The sequence below is a fragment of the Chiloscyllium punctatum genome, chromosome 27 (assembly GCF_047496795.1).
Source record: "Chiloscyllium punctatum isolate Juve2018m chromosome 27, sChiPun1.3, whole genome shotgun sequence".
NCBI classification, from domain to species: domain Eukaryota; kingdom Metazoa; phylum Chordata; class Chondrichthyes; order Orectolobiformes; family Hemiscylliidae; genus Chiloscyllium; species Chiloscyllium punctatum.
This window is the reverse complement of record NC_092765.1, coordinates 10,143,046-10,167,664: the sequence shown is the minus strand read 5'-3', so window position 1 is coordinate 10,167,664 and position 24,619 is coordinate 10,143,046. Positions and strand designations below refer to the sequence as shown.

The 24,619-nt window shown below is 36.7% G+C and overlaps 1 protein-coding gene across 11 annotated transcripts in view; it reads right to left on the bottom strand.

Annotated features, from left to right (window-relative positions):
• epb41a (erythrocyte membrane protein band 4.1a) overlaps positions 1-24,619 on the bottom strand; it is a 156,019-nt gene that overhangs the window by 5,934 nt on the left and 125,466 nt on the right. For 6 of the 11 annotated variants that reach the window (XM_072548039.1, XM_072548038.1, XM_072548042.1 and 3 more), the window contains 3 exons: positions 23,580-23,630; positions 2,797-3,216; positions 589-714 (listed from right to left, as the gene is read on the bottom strand). In XM_072548039.1, the coding sequence (XP_072404140.1) occupies positions 589-714; positions 2,797-3,216; positions 23,580-23,630 (597 nt within the window). Of the gene's footprint in view, positions 1-588; positions 715-2,796; positions 3,217-6,445; positions 6,608-23,579; positions 23,631-24,619 lie in introns of all 11 variants that reach the window. The other 5 variants (XM_072548045.1, XM_072548048.1, XM_072548046.1 and 2 more) reach the window with 5 other exon arrangements.

The following is a 24,619-nucleotide window of genomic DNA, read 5'->3' as shown; positions in this document are numbered from 1 at the left end:
GCAAAAAAGCTCCAAATAATAAGGGGCGATAGCAAATCAGATCAGATTGTTATTGTTCAGAGCAAGGATCACTGGATCCAAAGGATTAGCTCTGAATGCTCTCCACAGCTGCTGCTAGATCTTGAAGGCTTTCCAGCAATTTCTGGTTTTGTCTCTTATGTACCTGTTTGTTGTGGTCATGGTCACAGTGCAATGCAGCAGCACTGTGGGCCCTGAATGAATGGCAGTAGGTTACATGACAACACAGGCCATTACAGCTGACTCTGAAACACTGCTCACCTGATGTAAACTTACAGAAATTATTGGACTGTGAACTCTGAACATGAACTGGGACCAATTTTCATTATTTTAGAGTAGACACCGAGGCCAACTGATGATCCCGGAAGTCAGACATTATTTAACAACATTAACATATGTTCAAATCGGGGCAATTTCTCATTGATTTGGCTCAGCTCATTCACTGGTTCAACTCTGAGCTAAGAGGCACCTCTCCCATCAAACCCCTCCAAACAAAAAGCCAAACTAAAATAAAAATCTTAATTTCTCAATCTACATTCACAATAAGTTGACATCACAGTAATTTCAAACCTGTGCTGCTTCATACGTGATGGTCTTTGTTTCAGTGTGAACAACAGGAACTTCATTTGTTGCAATCTCATTTTCAGAATTGGGCATGTCAGAGATGGTTACAGTTTGAGTCTTTACAAGTGGTGGCTATACAAAATGGAAAAATAGCAATCATATTTAATGAAAGTGTTTGAAAAAACTTTTATACATGACAATAGCATAAAGTGTTAGTTACTTTTGACAATGGCAAAACAAATATAGTGTGGTTACAATGTAGCACTGTAGACCTCAACAGCAGAGCAACAAAATCTCTTCAGTATACTTTCATTGCCCATTCCAAATTATTCCTAGGATTATTCAATTGCATAGTAGCAGCACCATGCTCTGGAAAATCAGTGCTGCAACTGGATCAGAATTGCCCTGCTGTAGCAACCTGCACTTTTTCATTTTGCCACCGAGGCTAATTCAGCCTTGACGCTTGCACTCACTGAATACAAAACTAGATACTTTTGACTGAGAAGCATTTCTGACACTGATCATTTATTTTGTCATGAATATTACTGGTTCTCACTACTCATCCTCCCAGTTTTTTGATAGATTTTTCTAAGTATTCACCAGAAAAATCCTAATAGCACATTTCACGATTAAATACATTCAACAAGACTGATTTGACAAAATTCCAAACAAATGCAGGAAACAAATTATACAATTACTATCTCCAGGATTTAAGGCTTAGACAAGAAGCCTTAAGTAGTGGAAAAAAGTATCTTATGAGATTTAAGGTCTTTTTCAGCCACTTATAATGTCTAGTAATTAGTAACAGATCATGCTTGTCCTTATTCAGAATTCTAACAGTTTAGAATCAGTGGAAAAGAAAGTGACCTCCAGTTACCGGATTTCTTTCTTTATCCTTTCATGAGATGTGAATGTCACTTGGAAGGCTAGCATTTATTGCCCAATCCTAATTGTCTTTGAATGCCAGATTGGCCTGCTAGATAATTTTAGAGGGCAGTGAAGAGTTAACCACATTGCTGTGGATTTGGAGTGCCATGTAGGCCAGACCAAGTAAGGATGGCAGATTTCCTTCCCTAAAAAACAATTAACAAATCTAATCTTCTACATTTAGTACATTTTTTAAAAATCGTGGATGAAAAATGTGAAAACCATTAAAACAAAATGGAAATTTGTTAATTTGTTGCAGTTTTTTTGCCTCATGGAATGATACAGCCCAAAAAAACAGAATTGCTAAATTGTTTTATAGGCTCATCTGTTATTGCCAGAAGAAAATAGATATCCAAATGAACTTGACTATTAACTGTCTTGCTTGAAGATGAAATATTTGTTTTTAAACCACAATGTTAGGAATTAACTAGCAATTCAGACAACTGCAATCATCATAAAAGATTTAGATAAATGAATAAGTTTCACACAGAAACCAATATATTTAACAGCAGTGGGTATTGTTGATGATGACATTTAGAAAATGTGTAAACAAATCTACTGAAGGAATAAAAATATCTACTTTATAGATTTAAATAATAAATGTGCCTAAAAAAATTATTCTTTTTCAATTTAGTGGTGTAAACTGCTAGGCAAAGCAGATAAAGAACTGTCATAAACTACATGGGTACAATCTGCCAATTTTTCAATGCCACGCCCAAAGCCAATAATGATTGCATAGTTTAACAAAAGGACCTGGGAAAAAAAAACAGAATTTATGACTCATGAATAACCTGTGTCAGAAAATGCTCCCCACTTCCTGTCAAGAAAGAAGGATTATTCTTTGATTTCTATTTTTCTTTAGGGGAAATAAAGGTGTTAAGCAATTCTACCACCACCTTTCATACACGTTATTAACGATCACCATGCAAACGGTAACATTAGTACACGGAGAATACATCAGGGTTAAAATACAAAAATAGATTAGGCAAAGGCAACGTTTATTGTGTTCCTAAATGTGATTGCAAGTCATTTTAAAAATACTTCACCAAATTTATCAGTGTCTAGAAACCAATGACACTGAAGCAAGCCAATATCAAACATCCCTCTGCTGTTCATTAAATGGGTGAATGACATGCATTATATTTTGAACATATCTAAATATATAATCAGATCATCTCAGCAGTTCATGTTAACCAACATGCTGCAGTGTCTTGGTTTTTTTTGATGAAAATTAGATCAGTATGGTGGATTTGAAAGGACCTTGTGGTCTCCTACATTCAACGTTACCTGAAAGCAGCGGATTAGCTGAGGAGATTCATGGTAATAAGATATATCACCATTTATCTTTAAAGATTGGTCTTTATGTTCCCCTTCCTTCAGACGATAGTTTAGTTGAGGAGCAGCAGAGCTCAAAAGGGCCTTTGCTGTAATCTCCTCTGAAGCCTCAGCTTGCATATTCAGGCCTCTTTGTGACCTGTTTTGCCACTTCAGCTTCTTGCTTTGAAAAAGGTACAATCCTTCCTCCTCCTCGCTGTTAATTACAGAGAAAGGGATAGAGTACCATCCCTGTGGAAGCTCCATTGGGTTGGCCACTTGACTCATGCTGAAGCTATTTTCCAGCTTCAGTGCCTCTATTTCTGCCTTGTGATCAACTTTTACACACTCTGACTGCTCATCCAGTTCTGATTTCAGATAGTCATCCACATTCTACAAAAAAATGGTAGAAGTAAGGCCTAATCAAAAATAATGTCAAACACAACTGTCGTAGAGTTAAGATGTCACTGATGACAGAAACTTCCTACCATTTTCTTGCATTTTGTGCAGAACGGAGGAGAAATTATGCTGAATTAGTCTGAATTCTAGATACAATAATAACTCAGCTCTCAATTATGTTAAAACATTGCAAATCTCAGTAAATTAATGTTTTGAACAGTGCAACTTAACTTTTTCTGGAAGTTAAAAAGGAAAATATTTTATTATTTTATTCTATTATAATACCACATTTCAGTGCGCAAGTATGTGGATTGAACTAAAGAAAATGTAATGGTGAATCTAATGAAACTGCCAAGTCTACTGGATCTGATGACCTGCATCCTAAAGTCTTCAAAGTAATGGTTGCAGAGATGGTGGATACGGTGATTATTATATTCCAAAGTTCTATTGGTTGTGAAAAGGTTGTAGCAAAAACCTACACTTCTATTCATGAAAAGAGGGAGAAAGAAAGCAGGAAAATATTAGGCTTGTTAGCCTAGCATCCATCATGAGGAGAAAGTTGTATTCATGATTAAAGTAGTACGAGCTGGACGGGCAACTTCAAACCAGCGTCTACAAGAAAACAACACAAACGGACCAAATATTGAACTACAGAAGCAATCATCCCAACACCCACAAACGAAGCTGCATCAGAACATTATTACAATGAGCCAACACACACTGCAGCACAGAGGAACCACGCAGGGCAGAGGAAAAGCACCTATACTGTGTGTTCAAAAAGAATGGGTACCCAATGAACACAGTCCGCCGATTTCTCAGCAACAAACCCAAACAAGCAGACAAGACACGTTCAGAAACCGTAGCCACTCTTCCCTACATCAAAGGCATCTCAGAAATGACTGCCAGACTACTCAGACCCCTTGGCATCATGGTAGCCCACAAACCCACCAACACACTAAAACAGCAGCTAATGAACTTCAAAGACCCTATGCAGACAACAAGCAAAACTAATGTCATTTACAAAATACCATGCAAGAACTGTAACAAACACTACATTGGACAAACAGGCAGAAAACTAGCCACTAGGATACATGAATACCAACTAGCCACAAAATGACATGACCCTCTCTCACTAGTATCCTGACATACAGACAAGGAAGGACAACACTTCGTCTGGGGCAACACATCCATCTTAGGACAAGCCAAACAGAGACATGCACAAGAATTCCTAGAAGCACGGCATTCCAACTGGAACTCTATCAACAAACACATTGAGTCAGACCCCATCCATCACCCCCTGAGAAAAAGAATAGAAAATGACATCACCAACCCAAAGAAACCCAGGAATCATGTACACTGCTTTGCCTGAGGCCCACTGAAGAGGTTACCTAGTAGGGTGACAAAACTTCTGGAAATGAACCTTCCAGCTCAGTGAGCAAACCAACATCCAGAACCTCAACTTGAACTACAAATCTTCTCAAAACTCGTTAATTAGAGAGGCAATTTACTTCTATAAAACAAAAAGCTGAGATAAGGGAGGCATTCTCAGAATGTAACTAGTGTGCTGGGGCCACAATTATTTACAATAAATATTAATGCCTTGGATGAGGAAAGTAAATATACTATATAGCCAGGTCTTGCGCACATGAAAAATAGGAGGAAGACAGGTGGTGAGGATAACAAAGAACCTGCAGAGGGATTTAGACAAGTTAAGCAAGTGGGCAAAACAATTGGCAGATGGAATGAAGTACAGTGAAATGTAAGGTTATGCTGGAAGAATAGCAGTGTTGAATGTAATTTAAATGGAGAATAACTGCAGAGAGCTACAGAACAGAGGAATGTGGGAGTCCTTGTCACAAAAAGCTAGCATTCAAGTTCAGAGGGTAATAGGGAAGGCAAATAAAATGCAGATCTTTATTTCAAAGGGTCACTAATGTTTGGAATTCTCTTCCCCAGACAGCAGTGGAAGCTGGGCCATTGAATGTATTCAAAGCAGAGTTAGAAAGACTTTCCATTGATGAAGGAGTCAAAGGTTATGGAGGACAGGGAGGAAAGTGGTTTTAAGGCCAGTCATATTGTTTTCGTGTTGAACAGCAGAGCAGTCTCAAGGTGGTGGACAGCCTTTTCTCACTTCAATTTATTATTTATTCTGAGGTTCAAATTCTGACATTTTGTATGTGGTATGAACTTCAAAATCAGACCAAGGGATACATTTTACAGATAAAATATTAAAGAAAGCAATGGAAGCAATATACTTTCCTAATGAAAGGAATTCATGAAACCATGCTAACATCCACCATCATTAATCTCAAACACAACATTTTATTAATATTCATATTGTGTAGCCTATAGTCCTCTTCATAAACTGCACCCAAATAAATGCAATAAATATCAAGCAAGAGGACTTAATAAATACCAAACCCCAGTGGAGGAGAAACAATATGAAAGATGTCTCAGAAAATATCTAACAAGGAATCTACACAGTTTAGTACTTCTCTACGTTAAGGCTTCCTACAGGAAGCTTTTGAAAGCAGTTGAGTATTTTTTTTAAATCACTGTAAAAGAAATTATATTTCTGAAAATGTGGGAGGTCATTTCCATTCAGATTAGATTACATTACAGATGTAATGTAATCTAATCTGAATGGAAATGACCTCCCAATTTTTCAGAAATAAACCTTCTTTTACAGCGATTTAAAAAAAGTTATATTTCTGAAAAATTGTGAGGTCATTTCCATTCAGATGCAAGACAAGGTTCAATCCTGCAAACAATATTTAACCGTTCATACAACCAATGATAGACTGACCACGGGTACAAGTTTGACAACAGCTATATTACGTGTAAAAACTTAGCGAAACAAAAGTTATGCATATTAATGCTGCAACCTAATAGTTACATGTTAAAATTCCAACTTTTAATGGATACTTGAATTTGCTGAATTATAACTATTTTCAATTAGGGTCTCTAGCCATTAGTTTTTGCATAGCATTTTCATTTCATGGGAGAAAGATCAGTCTTGCATATCCGCTCACACCTTTTCAAGGTGGGGAGAAAGCAGTGCCTCAGACACCTGAAACACTGCCTTCATAGGAACTGTGCCATTTTTCAAAACAACTGAATGCTATGGTGAAAAGTAATTATGAAGTACCAGCTGCTGAGAATGTGTGATAGCAAGAGGCATTGAAAAGAAAGATACTGAAAGAACGAAACATATATAAAGCACCTGAAGGTGTGAACTAGAGGAAAGCAAAGCAGATTTATTTGAAGTCTGTTTCTGTCCTTCACGTATGGTCTTCTCAGGTGTTGCATACGGGAAGTAGGTTGCCTGGAGTATTGTTGGTTTTTCATTGGTACGCAAATGTCCATATAGGCCTTCTATTAATTTCTAGGAAGTCAGCAGGAAAGAGTGGGAAAAAAAAGGAAGACAAAGTAATAAGGTCAGCTATAGATATCAGAAAGAGTGATTAATTCCATAGAAACATCAACTTGTATTGAAACAGTGCCTTTAATATCATGAAAAGCCCCAAAACACTTCACAGGACTGTTATCATACAAAGTTTGATACCAAATTACATAAGGAGATATAAAGAGAGATGATCAAAAGCTTAGTCAAGGAGGTAGGTTTAAAGAGCATCTTAAAAGGAGGAGAGAGAGAAATAAAAAGAGGATAGGTGTTGGGAAAGTGTCTTGGAGCTTAGGACCTCAGCAGCTGAAGACAGCCATCAATGGTGAAGCAATAACAAATCAGAGATATTCAAGAAATCAGAACTAGCGAAGTTCAGATATCTTAAGGGTGGTTGCTGCAATTTTAAAGGTTAAATAATAGCAATACTGAAACAAGACATGCTTTTCACTTCCTTCCCTTCTTTTGAAAAGGCTTGGTTGCAACTTGCTCACTAGAAGAGAATGTCACAAAATCAATGAAATATGAACATTACTTGATTACGTAACTGAGCAGATTCTAGAGTTTAAATATGCATCATTGGTGACTCGGCAGACTCCTTTCCAGATGCAATAAAGCTACTGTATAATTATAAAACTGATAAGTGTAACATTTGGTTTTGGAATAAATAGCTATTTTAGTTCATGCCCCCTGGAAGGTCCTTTAATCTTCAATAAAATAAATGTTTTAGGTCCAAAAACAAATAGATGAACTAGACAGAATTTCTGAAGCTTCAGTATCCCTTTCTGAATTTTCAGGCTAATTTGATGGTGGCACTGTTTTATTCACCTATATTGTTAAGCCAATTTACTGAAGGTCCTATTTCTAAATCAGTTGGTTGAAAGTATTTTGTTGATTAGCACTAATATTTGCTGGCAAAGAGATACTGCAGCTTAAAAGAACATCCATATAACAGGCATGCATGCTGTGAAATGGATCAAATTACAAACCTTCTGCAGAAAGCAATATAAATTGCATTTTTGCTTTATGTTGGGTAAACATAATAGGGTTTAAAATACTTGGGTGCCCATAAAATTGATTTTCACATATTTACAAGGGTCAATATCTCAAACCTCTACTGACTACAGTGCAGGTACTATAATACTGAATGTTGAAACATACTGGACTCTTATTTCAAAATCACACCTGCACATTGAACTTTTAAATTTAAAAAATGAACGCAAAGCACAAGTAGCCTCCTAGTCTAACTTTTGGAATTACTATAGTTACAACTGATTTGAGGTAGGCTGCACATAATAGAAGACATCTCAAAATGATCATTCTGAAACGAAAAATACTGCAGGAATGTCAAACAAATAAACAGTAAAATTTGCTTTTGAGAGTCCAACTGATACTACATCTTAAGAAGTTTTTTTTAAAACAGTGATATTATTTAAGTAATGTCAATAAAGTTCAATAGGAAATAGTTTGGACAAGAAGTTGACCACAAGCGATAATTTTATAAAATAAAGGAAGAAAAATGAATTAGAGAATTAAGATGTTCTACCATTAAAGAGTTATCAGATATTCTTCCAGCAGTTTTATAAATATTGATCAAATTTAGCATTAATCTATGAAACAGCTCATTAACAGATTGTATTATAGACAGAATACTGGATTTCATCAAGATAATAAGGACAGTAAGGGATATTGGGATGGTGGGAAAAAATGACAGAGGTAGATGATCTGTCTGATTGGTGCATTAGGCTTGATGGGCTGACTGGCCTATTCCTGCTCCTATTTTCATTATTCCTAAACCTGTTTGGCATTTGTTTCCAGACTAGAATTTAGTGAAATCATATATGACAGCAACTTTTAATTTGCTGGTATTAAAATGCCTTGTATCCTTTTGGTTAAGAGTTTCTTTTAAATTGAGTGCAATGCCAATTTTCTTTTCCCCAATCAGGTTGACTGCTAACTAGGTAAACCACAAAGCCTATTAAGTTTTACATTTTGTCATTCTTAAATGACATAATATACTATAGAAATCCCTACACTAGGACAGGAAGAAATAACGGTCAAAATACATAAAATAATTTAAAGCATTAACAGGCTAGTCTAAATCAATTTTGAATTTATCTGGCCAATCTTGCTCCTCTGACATTGCTGATATAATTAAAACAAACTGCTACCAACTACATCAACCACACATTTTATGTTCAAAGCATAAAAATAAAAGGCCATCTGTTATCAATGACCTTTTCTGCCTACAAAATAAACTTAGTACTGTGGAATGCATTCCATAATCAAATTTTTGACATTCAGTACAACAGAAAACATGTACATAGGGCAAAGCGATATTATACAGAGTTGTATAAACTCTCCAAATTTTTGACCAAACCAATATCTGCTTATGTGTCTAAAAACTCATAATTCAGATGGACACCTTGCAATTTCACAAGTATTTTAATCCTTCTTGGGAAAATAATTGACAACCTGAAGTTCTTTTGATGATCTTTCTACTTTGAATAATTAAATAAGTTTCAACCAAAGTAAAAGGTCTCAAAACTGGATTCGGAGATGCAATGGAGCAAGCTGAATGTGATGCTACTTGGCAAAATTCTGCCATTAGTCAAAGTTCAGTGGGAAAAGAAAACAAACCATTCCAACTCAAAGTAGAGGCTCTTCCTTGACCTACATAGACAGCAGTTTTGCAAAGTTATCTACAAATTGTAAACCATAGCCCCATTTAACTATGAAAGGAGAAGAGAATTAAAATATCAAGTCTTCCTGCTCGTGGTACCTGGCTCAATACCTGATGCCCTTCTCTAAAGTCAATTATACGAATGATATAATTAAGTCATTCTGCCCAAACTAAACCATTTTAAAACAGGCAGTATACTACAATATAAATTGTTAAAAATGCAGTATGCTTACAACATACTTGTACATAAATCCACAATACTAAAGCAAACCTTTCTGCATAGTAATTCTGCACAAAGTTTATGCATAAGTGCCCCAAGCATACAAAATACATGTTTTGTTTAAACATCTTGAACAGCTGTCTAAGTAGGTCAAGACAAGGTTACTGTGCCTATTATCTCCAATCAAAGCAAAAACAAATCACGGCTCATTTATATCTTTACAGCCAAGGTGTCAGCTACAAAGCCAAAAAAGTAAATATAAAACTGCACTGCATACAGTACTTAGGAGCACTCACCAGAAACAACTGTAGTTTCAACTGTTGGGTATTGAACATAATAAAGTACAGAGGAGGAATGCTACAGCAAAGTGCTTAGTTAGAAAGCATATAAACAAAATTAATTTGCTACATATTGTATAAATTCACCATAGTAATTTAGTCCAGACATTAATTTTCAGAAAATTCATATAAATACTTTCCTCCCTTCATTTTTCATTTGGAATCTCTTCGAGGAATGGACTTCAAACTATCCTTTTGCAGCAGAAAATATAAACATTAGGAGCAGATAAGGCAGTTATAAAAACTCTACAGAAATAACTGGTATGCTTTGATGGACTCTACAACTCATCAAGTATATTATTTTTAGAAATGGATAGTAATAAGTATATTTTTATGTTTGTAAATAATGGACAGCTGAAGTGAATTACAACCCTGTCCAAGGTTGTTAGAAATCAATATACAAACTGAAAGACCTTTCATATGTGGCAATTTTTCTGTATGAAGTATAATGATTTTCAGTTCACGGTAATAAATCCAATTACTACTACAAAAATCTTAGGCATGCTTCAAATACTGTTTCACTGCAAAACATTTTCAGAAAATATAGACAATGTATATTTTTATTATTTATTAGAAGGCAAATTTCAGAATGGACTGAGTTAAATGGCTATAAATGAAATTTTGTTTTATCCATTCAAAAATCTTGAGGTGCAACCAAAGATCAACACATATCATTTAGCTCATATGATACAGAATACAATCTCAGCTGCAGGCAACTTTCGATTGCATCTGGTTAGCAGGTAATAATGCTACTTAAATTTAACGACCACAAAATAAAAGATCCACGGTGTTTATTAAAACAGTCATCCTATAAAATAGGTGTATAACCTACAAAAATCCAGAAGATTTTATTGAAGGAGTGTGGTACAAGTTAATGTTTCAGTCTCCCAAAGTAAACAGGGACTGAGGGCAAATCACATTTTTGGTTTTTTTAAATGTTCCAGTTAGCTGCACTGACAGAGGCAAAATCAAAGTATGGCAGAACTGACCTGAATTGAAACACATCGATATGGCATATAATCAAATACAGCCCAGCAAAAAGTTTGATAAAATGTAAGAATTGTACAAAACTCTTTAATTCTTACAGGGCTCATTGCCAACCGTATTATAGCTTGTTAAGAAATTAGGCCAGAAATCTTTAATACTACTAGAAGAAGCAAACACTTTGACTTTGGAGTCAAAAAGTGTGGCGCTGGAAAAGCACAACAAGTCAGGCAGCATCCGAGGAGCAGGAGAGTCAACGTTTCAGGCATAAGTCCTTCATCAGGAATTCTGGTTGGACAGTCAGTAAAAATTGATCATTTATAGACTATTTGACTAATGGAACTGCACATTGCTTTCTTCCAGATTTAAGTTGAGGTGCTATCGTCCACCTATATGTATTTATAATTGATTTAATATAAAATATGCTTCAGTCATTATGATTAAACTGTGGTCACTCTAAGAAATTTCTTTCTTAACAACAGGCCTTCACATTTCTACAGGATACTCTTTCTCATGAGACATCAAGTAGACTGCACACTTAAGTCTAAACATGAATTTGATTTTAAGGTGTGAACAAATCAAACTAACTCCAACAATCTCAACCATTCTTGATGAAGGGCTTATGCCCAAAATGTCGACTCTCCTGCTCTTTGGATGCTGCCTGACCTGCTGTGCTTTTCCAGCACCCCACTTTTCGACTGTGACTCTTGGGCATCTGCGATCCTCACTTTCTCCTTTGGATTACTAGCATTACAAAAGTCTTCTTTTAGAGACTGCAATCAAGCAATTTATAAAATAATAATTCAAAGATTCAATTAAGATTTAGGAAATACTTATCATAAAGATTAGTTTTATTTATTTCAAGGGAGAAAGCTACAATTGATTTTAATAGATCTACAATCCAAATGCTTAGCTTTATTTACTGTGTTTTTATTTTTCCATAAGAGGCTGTCTCAAGTAACAAGAATTAACTCTACCCAATAGTCTACCATTTCAACAAACTGATGTTTGCATTACAACAAATGATCATTAAAATGATTTTAAATATAGCGAAGTACAATCATTTAGGATTTTTGGTAAATAACATTTTTCACTTACAAATTGTGTACCTTTTATTCTCACAATGTCATTTCTCTGTACTGCAAGTACTACCTGTTTGTGTCACTTTGCACTCTAGAGCAACTTCTTTATTGAAAACAAGTATATAATAGTGGGAAAGAGTGGAATGTCTGTACTCTCAGATCAGAACATTAACTGCACACTAGTTTACAGCTGTTCAAAAATTATGATTGAACAGTTAATAAAATTTGATCATTTACAGACTAGTGGAAATACACATTGTTTTCTTCCAGATTTAAATTGGTGTATTATCATCTGCCTATATGTATTTACAATTGATTTAATATAAAATACTCTTCAGTCATTATGATTAAACTGTGGTCACTAAGAAATTTCTATATTAAAAACAGGCATCTACATTTCTACAGAATGCTCTCTCATTGAGACATCAACTAGACTGCTCACTACAGTCTAATCATCAAATTGATTTTAAGGTTTGAACAAACCAAACTAACCCAACACCCCCAACCATCTCAACAAACATATGGGATGCCACTCTGCCATCTTTTTCCCAGCTTGTTTCTGAGTTACTGCCAAACAACTGAAGCTAATGTAGAAAATTCATACAATAAACTGTTCAAAGAACATACAGCAATATTTAATATTTATTTTAAACTTTACAGTTCACTTATAAGCTTAATGTCTAGACTACTCCACTTTATAGCCAATGTTTCCAATCTACTGTAAATTTGTTTCACTAATGAATTGATTCCATTGGCCTCCTAAACTTTTGGAAAAAATCTGTTGATGTAAATAATCCAGATAAATTTTCAGGGTGAAATGACGACCATGAAAGGTTCAATAGAAATAAAAATGTCCATGTGCAAAAGAAAGCACTAATTTTATTACTTTCTCCTTCACAATTAAAAACATAAAAAAGTTACACATTATCATTCAATCTTGGGCAAAGTAACTTGTTTAAGAAAGTTTTCTCTGAAGAATTAAGTGGTCATTGGAATAATCTGTTTAACTTAACTTATTCCTGCGGTATACTGGTTTTACTTATTTTTCATAAATGACCCTAACAGTGCATGATTACACCATACTGACTTGGTAACAGTCAACTGTGTAAAATAAATCAATACACTTTTTAAGCTTTGTTTACAATCAGCACAGTTCAAAAGAAAACAATAAGGCTGCAATTGGGTTTTCACGTGTTTATTTTTCTTACATATGTACAAGAGAAACCCAGGCACATACAAAGCTCCACTGAAAGGGTTTATTTGTGTACTGTCTCATTCTGAAAGATAAAACATATTGCAAATTTATTCTAAATTAATGTAGTTGGGTCTGGAAATCTGCTTAACTGAAAAATATTTGATATGGAAATTCCATAGTACCATTTCGCATCTATAAATCAAGACAATATCTTTGCAAATTATTTATGTACTGTTATCTGGAGTCAACAGGATACAAGTAAAAGGCTCAAACACAAATTAAAGTCATAAACTGATTATTTCCTAATGATTATTGGAAGAGGAAAATAAAGTTTTGAGAAAACAGGAGTTGTTAGTGTCCTGATAGTAGATCTTGTGATGCTAGGCAGGTATATTTTAACTTTCAAATTCTGGATAAGCCTCTTGATCATTATGAGAATCAGTCTAAATATTTAAAATTAAAAGCAAATGCAAATCGCTAAACTTTTATCTGGAAATAAATTACTATAAGTGCTCTCTTAACAACCAAGTCACAAAATATATACTTTTTAAAAAATATATACTTTGCTGACTAACTCACTTTTATTACCGCAAAATAGAGATCATCATAAACTATTTTCTCTCTTCTCCTCAGTCCCCTAGCATTTTCCTTCTTGACATAACTTCAGTTATTATATATATGCATCCTGCTCTGCAGTACTAACCCCCTCTCAAACATCCTTAGTGCAATCTATATTCCAGGATCAATGAATTCAATGATTGCTGAAGCTGCCATCATTGAAACACCTATTTGTTAATGTGGAAAACTAGTAGGGTGAGGGGTAAACGAGGGATGGAGACACTTACAAGGAATACTCATGCAAGTTTCTCTCAGATTTGTGCCGTTCTCCCTTCCAGTGATAAACTTTAGAGGCCCAGCCTAATGTTTTAGGAGCATGGATTCAAATTCCACCATGGTAGCTTTACATTCAAACAATAAATCTGGACTATAAAGCTAGCTTTAAATAATGGAGACTCTAATGATTATCATTAAGTATTGTAAACATCCATCTGGTGCACTAGTGTCCTTTAGGAAAAAGGAATTTGCCAAGCTTCTGGTCTGGCCTAAATTTAACTCCAGACCCAAACAATATGGTTGACTTTCAATTTGGCTTGCTTGGCCATTTCGTTCATGTCAAGACCGATTAGGGATAGGTATCAAATGCTAGTTCAACTAGCAACATCCACATCTCAAAAGAATCAAGGAAAACATTTATATTTAGATTATAACATGGTCTCGTGTTAAGAGTCTTTTCACATTATTTATTTTATTGTCTGGAATACGAACCTAATGACATTTTTTCTTATTCCTTTCACTATCATAGTAACACTCACTAGCTAATAGTACTCTGACATTTGACGATTTGTCCCATGAATACTGATATAGACAAATAGGTTGAATGATTTTTACAACTTATTCAGCCTTATAGATTATGGAATACATTTTATAGATGCTGTACGTCAGTTACATTCTGCAAGTCAACAAGGAAATTCAGAACTTGAAGATTAAAATTCTAAAATATCAGACAGAAATTGCTGGAGAAACTCAGCAGGTTTGGCAGCATCAATGGAGAGAAAGCAAAGTTGAAGTTTTGGGTCTAGCTTCCCTTCCTCAGAACTAATAGTAACTAGAACATATGGTATAAATGCTGAAGTCAGTGGATGGGGTGTTAAAGAAGTGATAGATGGAGACGGAACCCAGAAGGACAGAAAGACAGACAAAGGGATGGATAATGAGAACCCAGGGAGAAAGAAAGCTGCTAATGGGACCATGAGTGGGTAAAAATTGGTTGGCTTTGAATTGTCACCAACTTAGAAAAACTGCTAAACAGGGACCTTTCTCCTTGACTTACCATTATCCATTCCGTTGTCTGCCTAACTGTTTTCCTCTCTCTCTGAGCTCCATCTCCATTTATCATTTACTTGTTTACCCTGCCAAAGCCAACCTCCATCGTCACCATATCTACTGCCTATTCCTAGCTACTACTAGTAGTTCAGAAGAACGGTCACTAGATCCAAAACAATTTCTTTGATGCCACCAGATCTGTTGCATTTCCTCAGCAATTTATGTTTTTGATTCTGACTTCCACAGTTCTTTGTTTTATTACAAAAATATCTCAAGTTTGGCAGCTCAGTGGTTCATTACTCTTAAGTTATTTAATTGACTGTGCTATATTAACTTTGAAAATCAACTACTCAGGAATCTCAATGTAATAAATAACATGTTTTGATCCACTGTCTTGCAAAGAATACTTCTAATATTAAGCAACTTTGGTAGATAATTCTGTAATAAGAAATTACCAGTGCACTGTGCTTGTGCATTGCATCCTGATATTTTGTTTGCTCGTACTTCAGAAATACTGCCTCCAGCTCTTACACTCTTATATTCCAACTCAGTTTTTGAACATATGGTAACTTAATTGGCAACTTAATCTGGAGCACAACTATATTTGTTGAACAGTTTCCAACATAAAAAACACCTACATAATGCCAAAGCCCTTCTAATTACAGCAGCTATTGCATAAAGCGTTGATTTTCTTCTGGTATACCTACAGATATGTTGAGCAGGGAAATCCACTAAATTTTTCTGCAAATCTACCTTTCTTCAAAAGAATCTTATTTATACTAAACTAACAACAGAATAAAAGCTGGTGAATTCAGTATCACAGCAAATTGAGACAGTCAAACTAAAGTAAGACATTAATTCTTTTTTGTAGTTAGTATGACCTCATAAAGCATAACTTGTTACAGAGGGGTTAGTTACAAGTTATAGTTTGAAGTATTCTGCACTAGGTATGACTGAATAAGCCAAAATAATGTGTAACTATCTTTTCTTTATGAATAGAGAGCAATTTCCCCAATCACTTTCTTAAAATACATTTGAACCAACTTTTCATCTTATACCCCCTCCCTGATAACATTGGCTTGTGCCTCCAGCACATGGACTGCAGCTGTTCAAGGCGGCAGCTCACCACCATCTTCTCAAGGGCAACTGGGATAGGAAATAAATGCCAACCCAGCCAGTGATGCCTATGTCTCATGAATGAATGAAAAACATGAATCAGCCTTTTTGTGTTCTACATCTTGCACTCTATCCATGTTCTGGTCTATTCCTCTCTAAAGGGTAAATGTCTACATCATTTTGAACACATAGAAAATTCACGACTAGAAATAAAAAGCACACATTCCAGAGCGCCCTATATAACTGCATCCAGTTAACAGCATACTCCTTTAAGGTTCATACTTGTTTTTGAGCAAAATGTACTCTGGGTCAATATCAACACTGTCAACATTATGGGGGTTACCACTGACCAAGAACTGAACAGGACCAGCCATATTAAATAATGACTACATGTACAGGTCAGAAGCTAGGAATTCTGCTTACTTCCTAATTCCCTAATGCCTATCCACCATCCACAAAGCAAAAGTCAGACATATGTTTGACTGCTGTCCATTTGTCTGGATGACTGCAGTTCCAACAACACTCAAGAAACTCAACGCCATCCAAGACAAGATATCCTGCTTAATTGGCACCTAATTCACCATTTTAAGAATTCCCTCCCTCTACCAACAATGCACACTGGCAGCAGTGCATACCATTTACAAAATCCACTGCAGCAACTGACTAAAGGCTCCCTCAACAGCATCTTCCAAATCTGTGACTTCTGCTGTTAAGTTCTTTTTCTGAGATTCTTACACACTTGATGCAACTGCAACATGCTAACTTATGTGAACAAGCAAAATGTAATAAGCACAGTTCAAGCTTTGAAAAAACCCTGAACACTCTTCGCCATGCTTGCGATGCATGTTCAGGGAAGCTCACTGAACAAAGTAAACAGTCCTTCCTTTATACAAGTTCCTTATATCACAGTTAGTAATGCCATTGTTGTGGTTCTGTTCGCCAAGCTGGGAATTTGTCTTGCAAACGTTTTGTCCCCTGTCTAGGTGACATCCTCAGTGCTTGGGAGCCTCCTGTGAAGCGCTTCTGTGCTGTTTTCTCCGCCATTTATAGTAGCCTGTCTCTGCCGCTTCCGGTTGTCAGTTCGAGCTGTCCGCTGTAGTGGCCGGTATATTGGGTCCAGGTTGATGTGTTTGTTGATAGAGTCTGTGGATGAGTGCCATGCCTCTAGGAATTCCCTGGCTGTTCTCTGTTTGGCTTGCTACCAAGTATAGCTGGCTGTGTCGTTTCGTGGCTAGTTGGTGTTCGTGTATACGGATCGTTAACTGTCTTCCTGTTTGTCCGATGTAGTGTTTTGTGCAGTCCTTGCATGGGATTTTGTACACTACATTAGTTTTGCACATGTTGGGTATCGGGTCCTTTGTTCTAGTGAGTTGTTGTCTGAGCGTGGCTGTTGGTTTGTGTGCTGCTATGAGTCCTAGTGGTCGCAGTAGTCTGGCTGTCAGTTCTGAAATGCTCCTGATGTATGATGTTGATCTGTTGAATTCATCAACAGATGCCTAAGGGAGAGACAACGGAACAAGGACATGCCGCAACCCAAAGGACTAGCCACACTACCATACCTCAGGAGCATTTCGGAACTGACAGCCAGACTACTGCGACCACTAGGACTCATAGCAGCACACAAACCAACAGCCACGCTCAGACAACAACTCACTAGAACAAAGGACCCGATACCCAACATGTGCAAAACTAATGTAGTGTACAAAATCCCATGCAAGGACTGCACAAAACACTACATCGGACAAACAGGAAGACAGTTAACGATCCGTATACACGAACACCAACTAGCCACGAAACGACACAACCAGCTATACTTAGTAGCAAGCCAAACAGAGAACAGCCAGGGAATTCCTAGAGGCATGGCACTCATCCACAGACTCTATCAACAAACACATCAACCTGGACCCAATATACCGGCCACTACAGTGGACAGCTCGAACTGACAACCAGAAGCGGCAGAGACAGGCCACTATAAATGCCGGAGAAAACAGCACAGAAGCGCTTCACAGGAGGCTCCCAAGCACTGAGGATGTCACCTAGACAGGGGACAAAACGTTTGCAAGACAAATTCCCAGCTTGGCGAACAGAACCACAACAACGAGCACCCAAGCTACAAATCTTCTCCCAAACTTTGAGTTAGTAATGCCCACAAGACAACCCTCGAGTCACTCGCCACTCAAAACACAATGCAGTGATCACGTCATCTCTAGAAACAATGCAAAGCAAATCATCCCTTCTGGCCAGATCTGGTGTGAATTGTATTCTTTTTGTAACTCTAGGATGCAATCAGAATTTCAATTGCAATGTTCCAACTGACTTCTGAATAGGTGGTGATGATGATGCAAATGGCGCTGAATGGCAAGGGATGACAATGTACTACAGGCAGAATGTAAGTGAATTTACATTGACATCCCACCCTGCCCCCAAGCCACTCAATTTCTTCCAGGTCAGCACAGCAAATGAAAACTTTAATGTCTCACTGCGACCAAGAAGGACAAGAGCAGTGGATGCAATGGAAACACCACTATCTGCAAGCCACACACCATCTTGATTTGGAACTATAACACAGTCTTTGCCATTATCACTGGGTCACTGGAACCCCTTTCCTAATGGCACTGTGGGCCTGCCAACACCAAATAGAGCAGGGCATTTCAAGATGGCGGCTCATCGCTATCTTTAGAAGGGAAATTAGGGCAATAAATGCTGGTATAGCCAGTTAGGGTCACATTCTGTGAGGGAATAAAAATAAAGGCCGAGTTAGGCAAAAAATGGCTTGTTTAAATCTACATCTTTCAACACCAAGTGTGTTAATAAAATTAATCCAGCATTTTCTTGGGGACAATGCAAAAATTACATGCAATACAGTTTAGTAAAGGAGAGACATAATTTACAACAGTAGTCATATTCAATTAACAGCATTATATGTTTGAAGCTTATTATTTATTTTGGTTTGCAGAAGAGACCTTGATTGAATTTAAATTCTTACTGAGGGTCCTAAATTGACAGTTCATTTGCTCTTTGTTATATCACAGAGACAAATAAAAGGAAATCTATCTATCAGATGTAAACTTCTAATTCACCATCTCTCAAAACTCACCATCATGAATATAACCAAGTAGAAACATTCTGGAAAATGAAGGCTGCACACCTACAATATCATGCATCCTACACACAACCATTACCCATCTTTCACCCTCTTCCCTCAAATACTCAGCAATCAACCACCCAATCTAATTACTATCAGTCAAGCAACCCTCTCAGTCACTAAGCAATTTGCAGTTACACATATTTGATGTGGTAAAACCCAAGGGTCTTCTCGGGAATATTATCAAAAAAAATTCTTCCTCATCTCAATCCTGAATAGTTTATCCCTTATTCTTAGATTGTTACCACTAGTTCGGATTCCCCCAACGTCAGGAATGTTCTTCTCTCATCTAGCTTGTGCAGACCCATCAGAATTTTATATGTTTCTTTGAGATTCCCCCTCATTCTTCTAAATTCCAGTTAATCTAGTCTTTCTTCATATGTCAGTCCTACCAACCTGGGAATCAGTCTGGTGAACCTTTGCTGGACTCCCTCAACAGCAAAATGTCCTTCCTCAGACTAGGAGACCAAAATTGTGCACAATACTCAAGGTGTGGCCTCACCAAGACCCTGTACAAGTGCAGGAAGACATCCCTACTCAAATCTTCTTAGTATGAGGGCCAACATGCCATTAGCTTTCCTCATCACCTGCTGCACATACATGCAAACCTTCAGTGACTGTTCCACCATGACACCCAGATCTCAATGCACCTCGTCTTTTCCTAAACTGCCACCATTCAGATTCCGATTTTGTTTTCCTGCCACTGAAGTGCATAACCTACATTTATCCACATTATATTGCGCTTGCCAAGTATTTGCCCACTCAGCCAGTCTATCCAAGTCACCATGCAACCTCTTAGCATCCTCACAGCACACACTGCTGTCCAGCTTAGTGTCGTTTACAAACTTGGAGATATTTGCATTCAATTCCTTTGTCCAAATCATTAATTATATTGTGAACCAGCTGGGGACCCAGTATTACCCATTCATCACTACCTGCCAGTCTGAAAAGGACCTGTTTATTCCAACTCTGCTTCCTGTCTGCCAACCGGTTGTCTATCCATATCAATACAATACCTCCAATACCATGAACTTTAATTTTGCTTATTATATAGTCTTTTACATGGACTTTGTCAAAAGCCTTTTGAAAGTCCAGATACACAACATCCACTGATGCACCCCTGTCTACTCTACTGGTCACATCCTCAAAGAAATTCCAGAAAATTTGTAAAGCATGATTTCCCTTAAGTGAATCCATGCTGACATGGACCGATCCTGTCACTGCTTACCAAATGCTCAGTTATTACATCCTCAATTATTCCAGCATTTTCCCCACAACCAACACCAGGCTAACTGGTCTATAATTCCCAGTGTTTTCTCTTCCATCGTTTTTAAAAAGTGGGGTTACATTAGTTACTCTCCAGACCACTGGAACTCTTCCAGAGTCTATAGAATGCTGGAAGATGATCACCATGGTACCCACTATTTCTAGGGCCACTTCCTCAAGTATTCTCAGATGCAGAGCATCAGGCTCTGAGGACTTACCAGCTTTTAATCCCATTAATTGCCCCAATATCATTTCCTAACTAATAAGTATTACCTACAGTTCCTCCTTCATGCTTGACCCTCTGTCCTCTAACATTTCTGGAAAGTTATTTGTGTTTGACTCCAACCAGGAGAGAGTTTGCCCCAAACCCACTGATTCCAATTTTGCTGGGGCTCCTTGGTGCTACTCCGTCAAATGCAGCCTTGATGTAAGGGCTGTCACTTACACCTCACCTCTTGAATTCAACTCCTTTATCCATGTTTGGACCAAGGTTGTAATGAGGGTTAGAAACGGAGTGGTGCTGGTAGAACCTAAACTGGGTGTCACTGAGTAGTTATTGTTGAGCATGTGCTGCTTGATAACAGTACTGATGACACCTTCCATCACTTTACTGATGTTTGAGAATAAACCTGAGCAAGTCTCCACATTGTTGGGTAGATGCCAGTGCTTTAACTGTACTGGAAGAGCTTGGCAAGGGGAGTGGCAATTCCGGAGCATAAGCCTTCAGAATGATTGCCAGAATGTTTTCAGGGCCTTTGCAGTGTCCATTGTCTCTAACCATTTCTTGATATCACATAGAGGGCATAGAACTGGCTAAAGCCTGGTATCTGTAATGCTCGAGACTACTGGAGGAGGTTGAGATGGATCAATTTGGTGCTTCTGGCTAAAGATTACTGGAATTGCTTCTGCCTTATCTTTTGCACTCTTGTGATGGACTTTTCCACCACTGAGGATAGGGATATTTTTAGAGCTTCCTCCTCTATTAAGTTGTTTAATTTTCCACTACCATTCTTGACTGGATGTGGCAAGACTGCAGAACTGAGATCTAATCCTTTTTTTGTGGGCTCACTTCACTCTATCACTTGCTTCTCATGCTTTTTGGTATGCAAGTAGTCCTTTTCAGTAGCTTCACCCAGGTTAACATTTCATTTTTAGGTATGCCTAGTGTAGCTTTGAAGCAGAATCCAAGGTAAAGTTACATTTTTGTGCATTTGGCCAGAAAAAAAAAAGCACAATCATTCATAAACAAAATGACATTCTATATTTAGAATAACTCCATATTCAAAAAGTAAAAAAGAATGCTCCTGAAACAAAATAAATATTCTTGTCTCTGTGGATACATCTACCTACAATTATAATGGGAACAACCTGCAAAACATTTCAAAAATATCCTTTTCACTAGAATAAATACTTTGACATCTCACTTTTTCTATGTGTAAACTGTACCATCAACTGGAACTCTCAGTGTAATATAATACTGATACAATAATATACCAATAAATAATTTAAGGATTATTAGCATTCTAAAGCAGCAATATAAAGGATTTTTTTTGGTAAACATTTGATTAAATGCAGTCAGAGCAATAAACGTACACAGGATTATAAGAATATTTGGCTGTTCACCTGCCCTTCTCAATTAAAGTTGAACAAAATGATCTTTCTCTAAGTATTAAATAAACTTGAAGTTCGATTATTTATAGCATAGCACCATTTAAAAGTAAATATATATAGTATATAAAACTAAACTACCCATGTAAAAACCAGAAGGACGAAATACATACAACTTAGATTGAAAAGGGATTTGTGACATCAGTGATGAGAAGGATAGCTCCCTTAAGTATTCTAAGTTTGACATAAATTCAGAAAGTGCAGTCTCTATTTTTTAAACCTTTTGGAGACAGCAATTAGATAAACACCCTTTAAGCCAAGAGGTCTATAGTAGGATTTATATGAAGCAGTTTTGGCAAGAGTTAGAACTGTTATTAATACAAAGAACACAGCATGCTACAGCTCAAATACAAGGTTTACAAATGAAGAGGAAAATCATTCCAAGGATTGCATTGTACACAACATAGTAGAATTAAATAACACAGAGAACACATAGTTTTAAGTGTAATAAGTAGGGAATATAAATTAGACAGGGGTTTTCATCTTTTTCAAAAAAGGAATTTATCAGTACAATATAGAATTTAAAAATATAGCTCAAAAAAAGAACAAGGCCTAACATGGTTTAGATTATAGATTCAAATGAAAACCTATTTGTGATCATACAAAGATAAGCCACCAAATTGTCAGAACAAACACTATAAGGAATGACATTACAAAAGGAATGCGAGGGCGCTGAAGTGCAACAGAATAAAGGTGACAAGGCTTAGTTTTAGGCTTGTCATCAGGAATCTGAATGGAAACTCTTTGGGAATTTTCTTCTTTGTTTTCTTGTGTAAATACAGTCCCTGTTGTTTCCTGTTTTCCTTTTATCTTATCTTCTTCCTGTACTAACAGAGGCATTTTCTTTGTCTGCTTTCATGACAGAAGACCAAGAGAAAAAGAGATGAACAATGCAAGATGGAAAACTAAGTTGGAAATAAAAATGGTATGCATAAAGAAGGGAACAATGTGGCAGAGGAAGGAATTAAAAAAATGTAGTGAAGATTTGGGCTTGAGGGATTTTCCTATGTGGATTTTTATCTTTAAACTTCAGAATTTAAAAAGGAATGACAGCAAGGGTGATGGGAACAAGGAGGAAAGGAAAAAAAAAGAATAAAATGTGAAAATATTGTAACAAAACAGGGTTCACTTGCACTTTGGTAGTTTTTTTTTGAAAGCATATGGCCATTTCTTCATGCAACCTTTAACCAGCCATGCACTGTTTAGTAGGCATTCTTAAGCCGCAGCAGTGGAAATCTTCCCTGTTAGTTTTGGGAATTGTAAGAGTAGAAAAACTAATGTCTGTTGTTGAGCAACTAAAATACAATTCAGCACTGATGAGATCTGCTTGAGCAAATAAAATATTAGCAATCACAGCACAACTGTAACATTACCTCTGGCCCACCAAGCTTCTTTTCAGGGCGTAGGCCTGAAATCACCATGGCCTGTACATACATAAAGTTAGTAATTTTAGAGATTTAAAGTACATTTTTCTTGTAAGCACTCAATGGCAACACAGCTATGGATTACTTAAGTATGCAGACTTCCTAATACATTAAAACATCTCCATTATGTAACATATGGATAATGATTGGAAGTCATTGAATTCAATGTAGACACGGCACTTTCATTTTAATTTTCCTTAAAATGTCAAAATATTATGTGACTACTGCACCACAGCTTACATCTCGTGAAACACATCAACTGTTATTGGAAGCTTTGGTTACTGTTTCTTTGAATCAAATTAAAAAGGCAAGAGCTTCTAATGGATGTCACATTATTTTATATTTGTATTACATGTTTATTTACACAAAATTCAATCTGAGAGAGAAGACCTGAATGTTGGTACGTATAAAATTGAATGGGTAGAATGACAATATGTGCTGATCAAGATGAATTCTGTTCGGCTTATTCAGTCTCCAGCACATGACATGAATAATGACTGCAAAACAATCCAAAGAGTTAAGCATATCTTGTGGGAACAAATTAATGTTAAAATGGCTGACCCTGGCTCCAGCCTCAGTTCGAATTTACTTGACCTGTGATAAACCTCAATCTGAATCAAGAATCGAATTTTTCTTCTGAAACTCTCAGCACCTTTCTTACATGTATTAGACAAATTCTCAACAGTTTACAAAGTTAAGCCAAGTTCTATGTGCTTTATATGCTGTCTTGGGAATAATGCTCAAATTAAATTCCATTCTTATTACAAGCAATTATTGGGTTTTTCCTGAACATTGCAAATCAAGGTCTGCTGTCATCCTGAGAACTGTACATAAGTGCCATTAAAACACAAGGCCACTTCTTTACCTGCCTATTTGTGTTCATGTGATGGCTGATGCTCTGGACCAGAGTTCCTTTTGTCTCCATTTCCAATACTTTTTAAGAAATATTAATATGCTAGAAGCTACAAGTACACAGGCCCCTGTCTGAT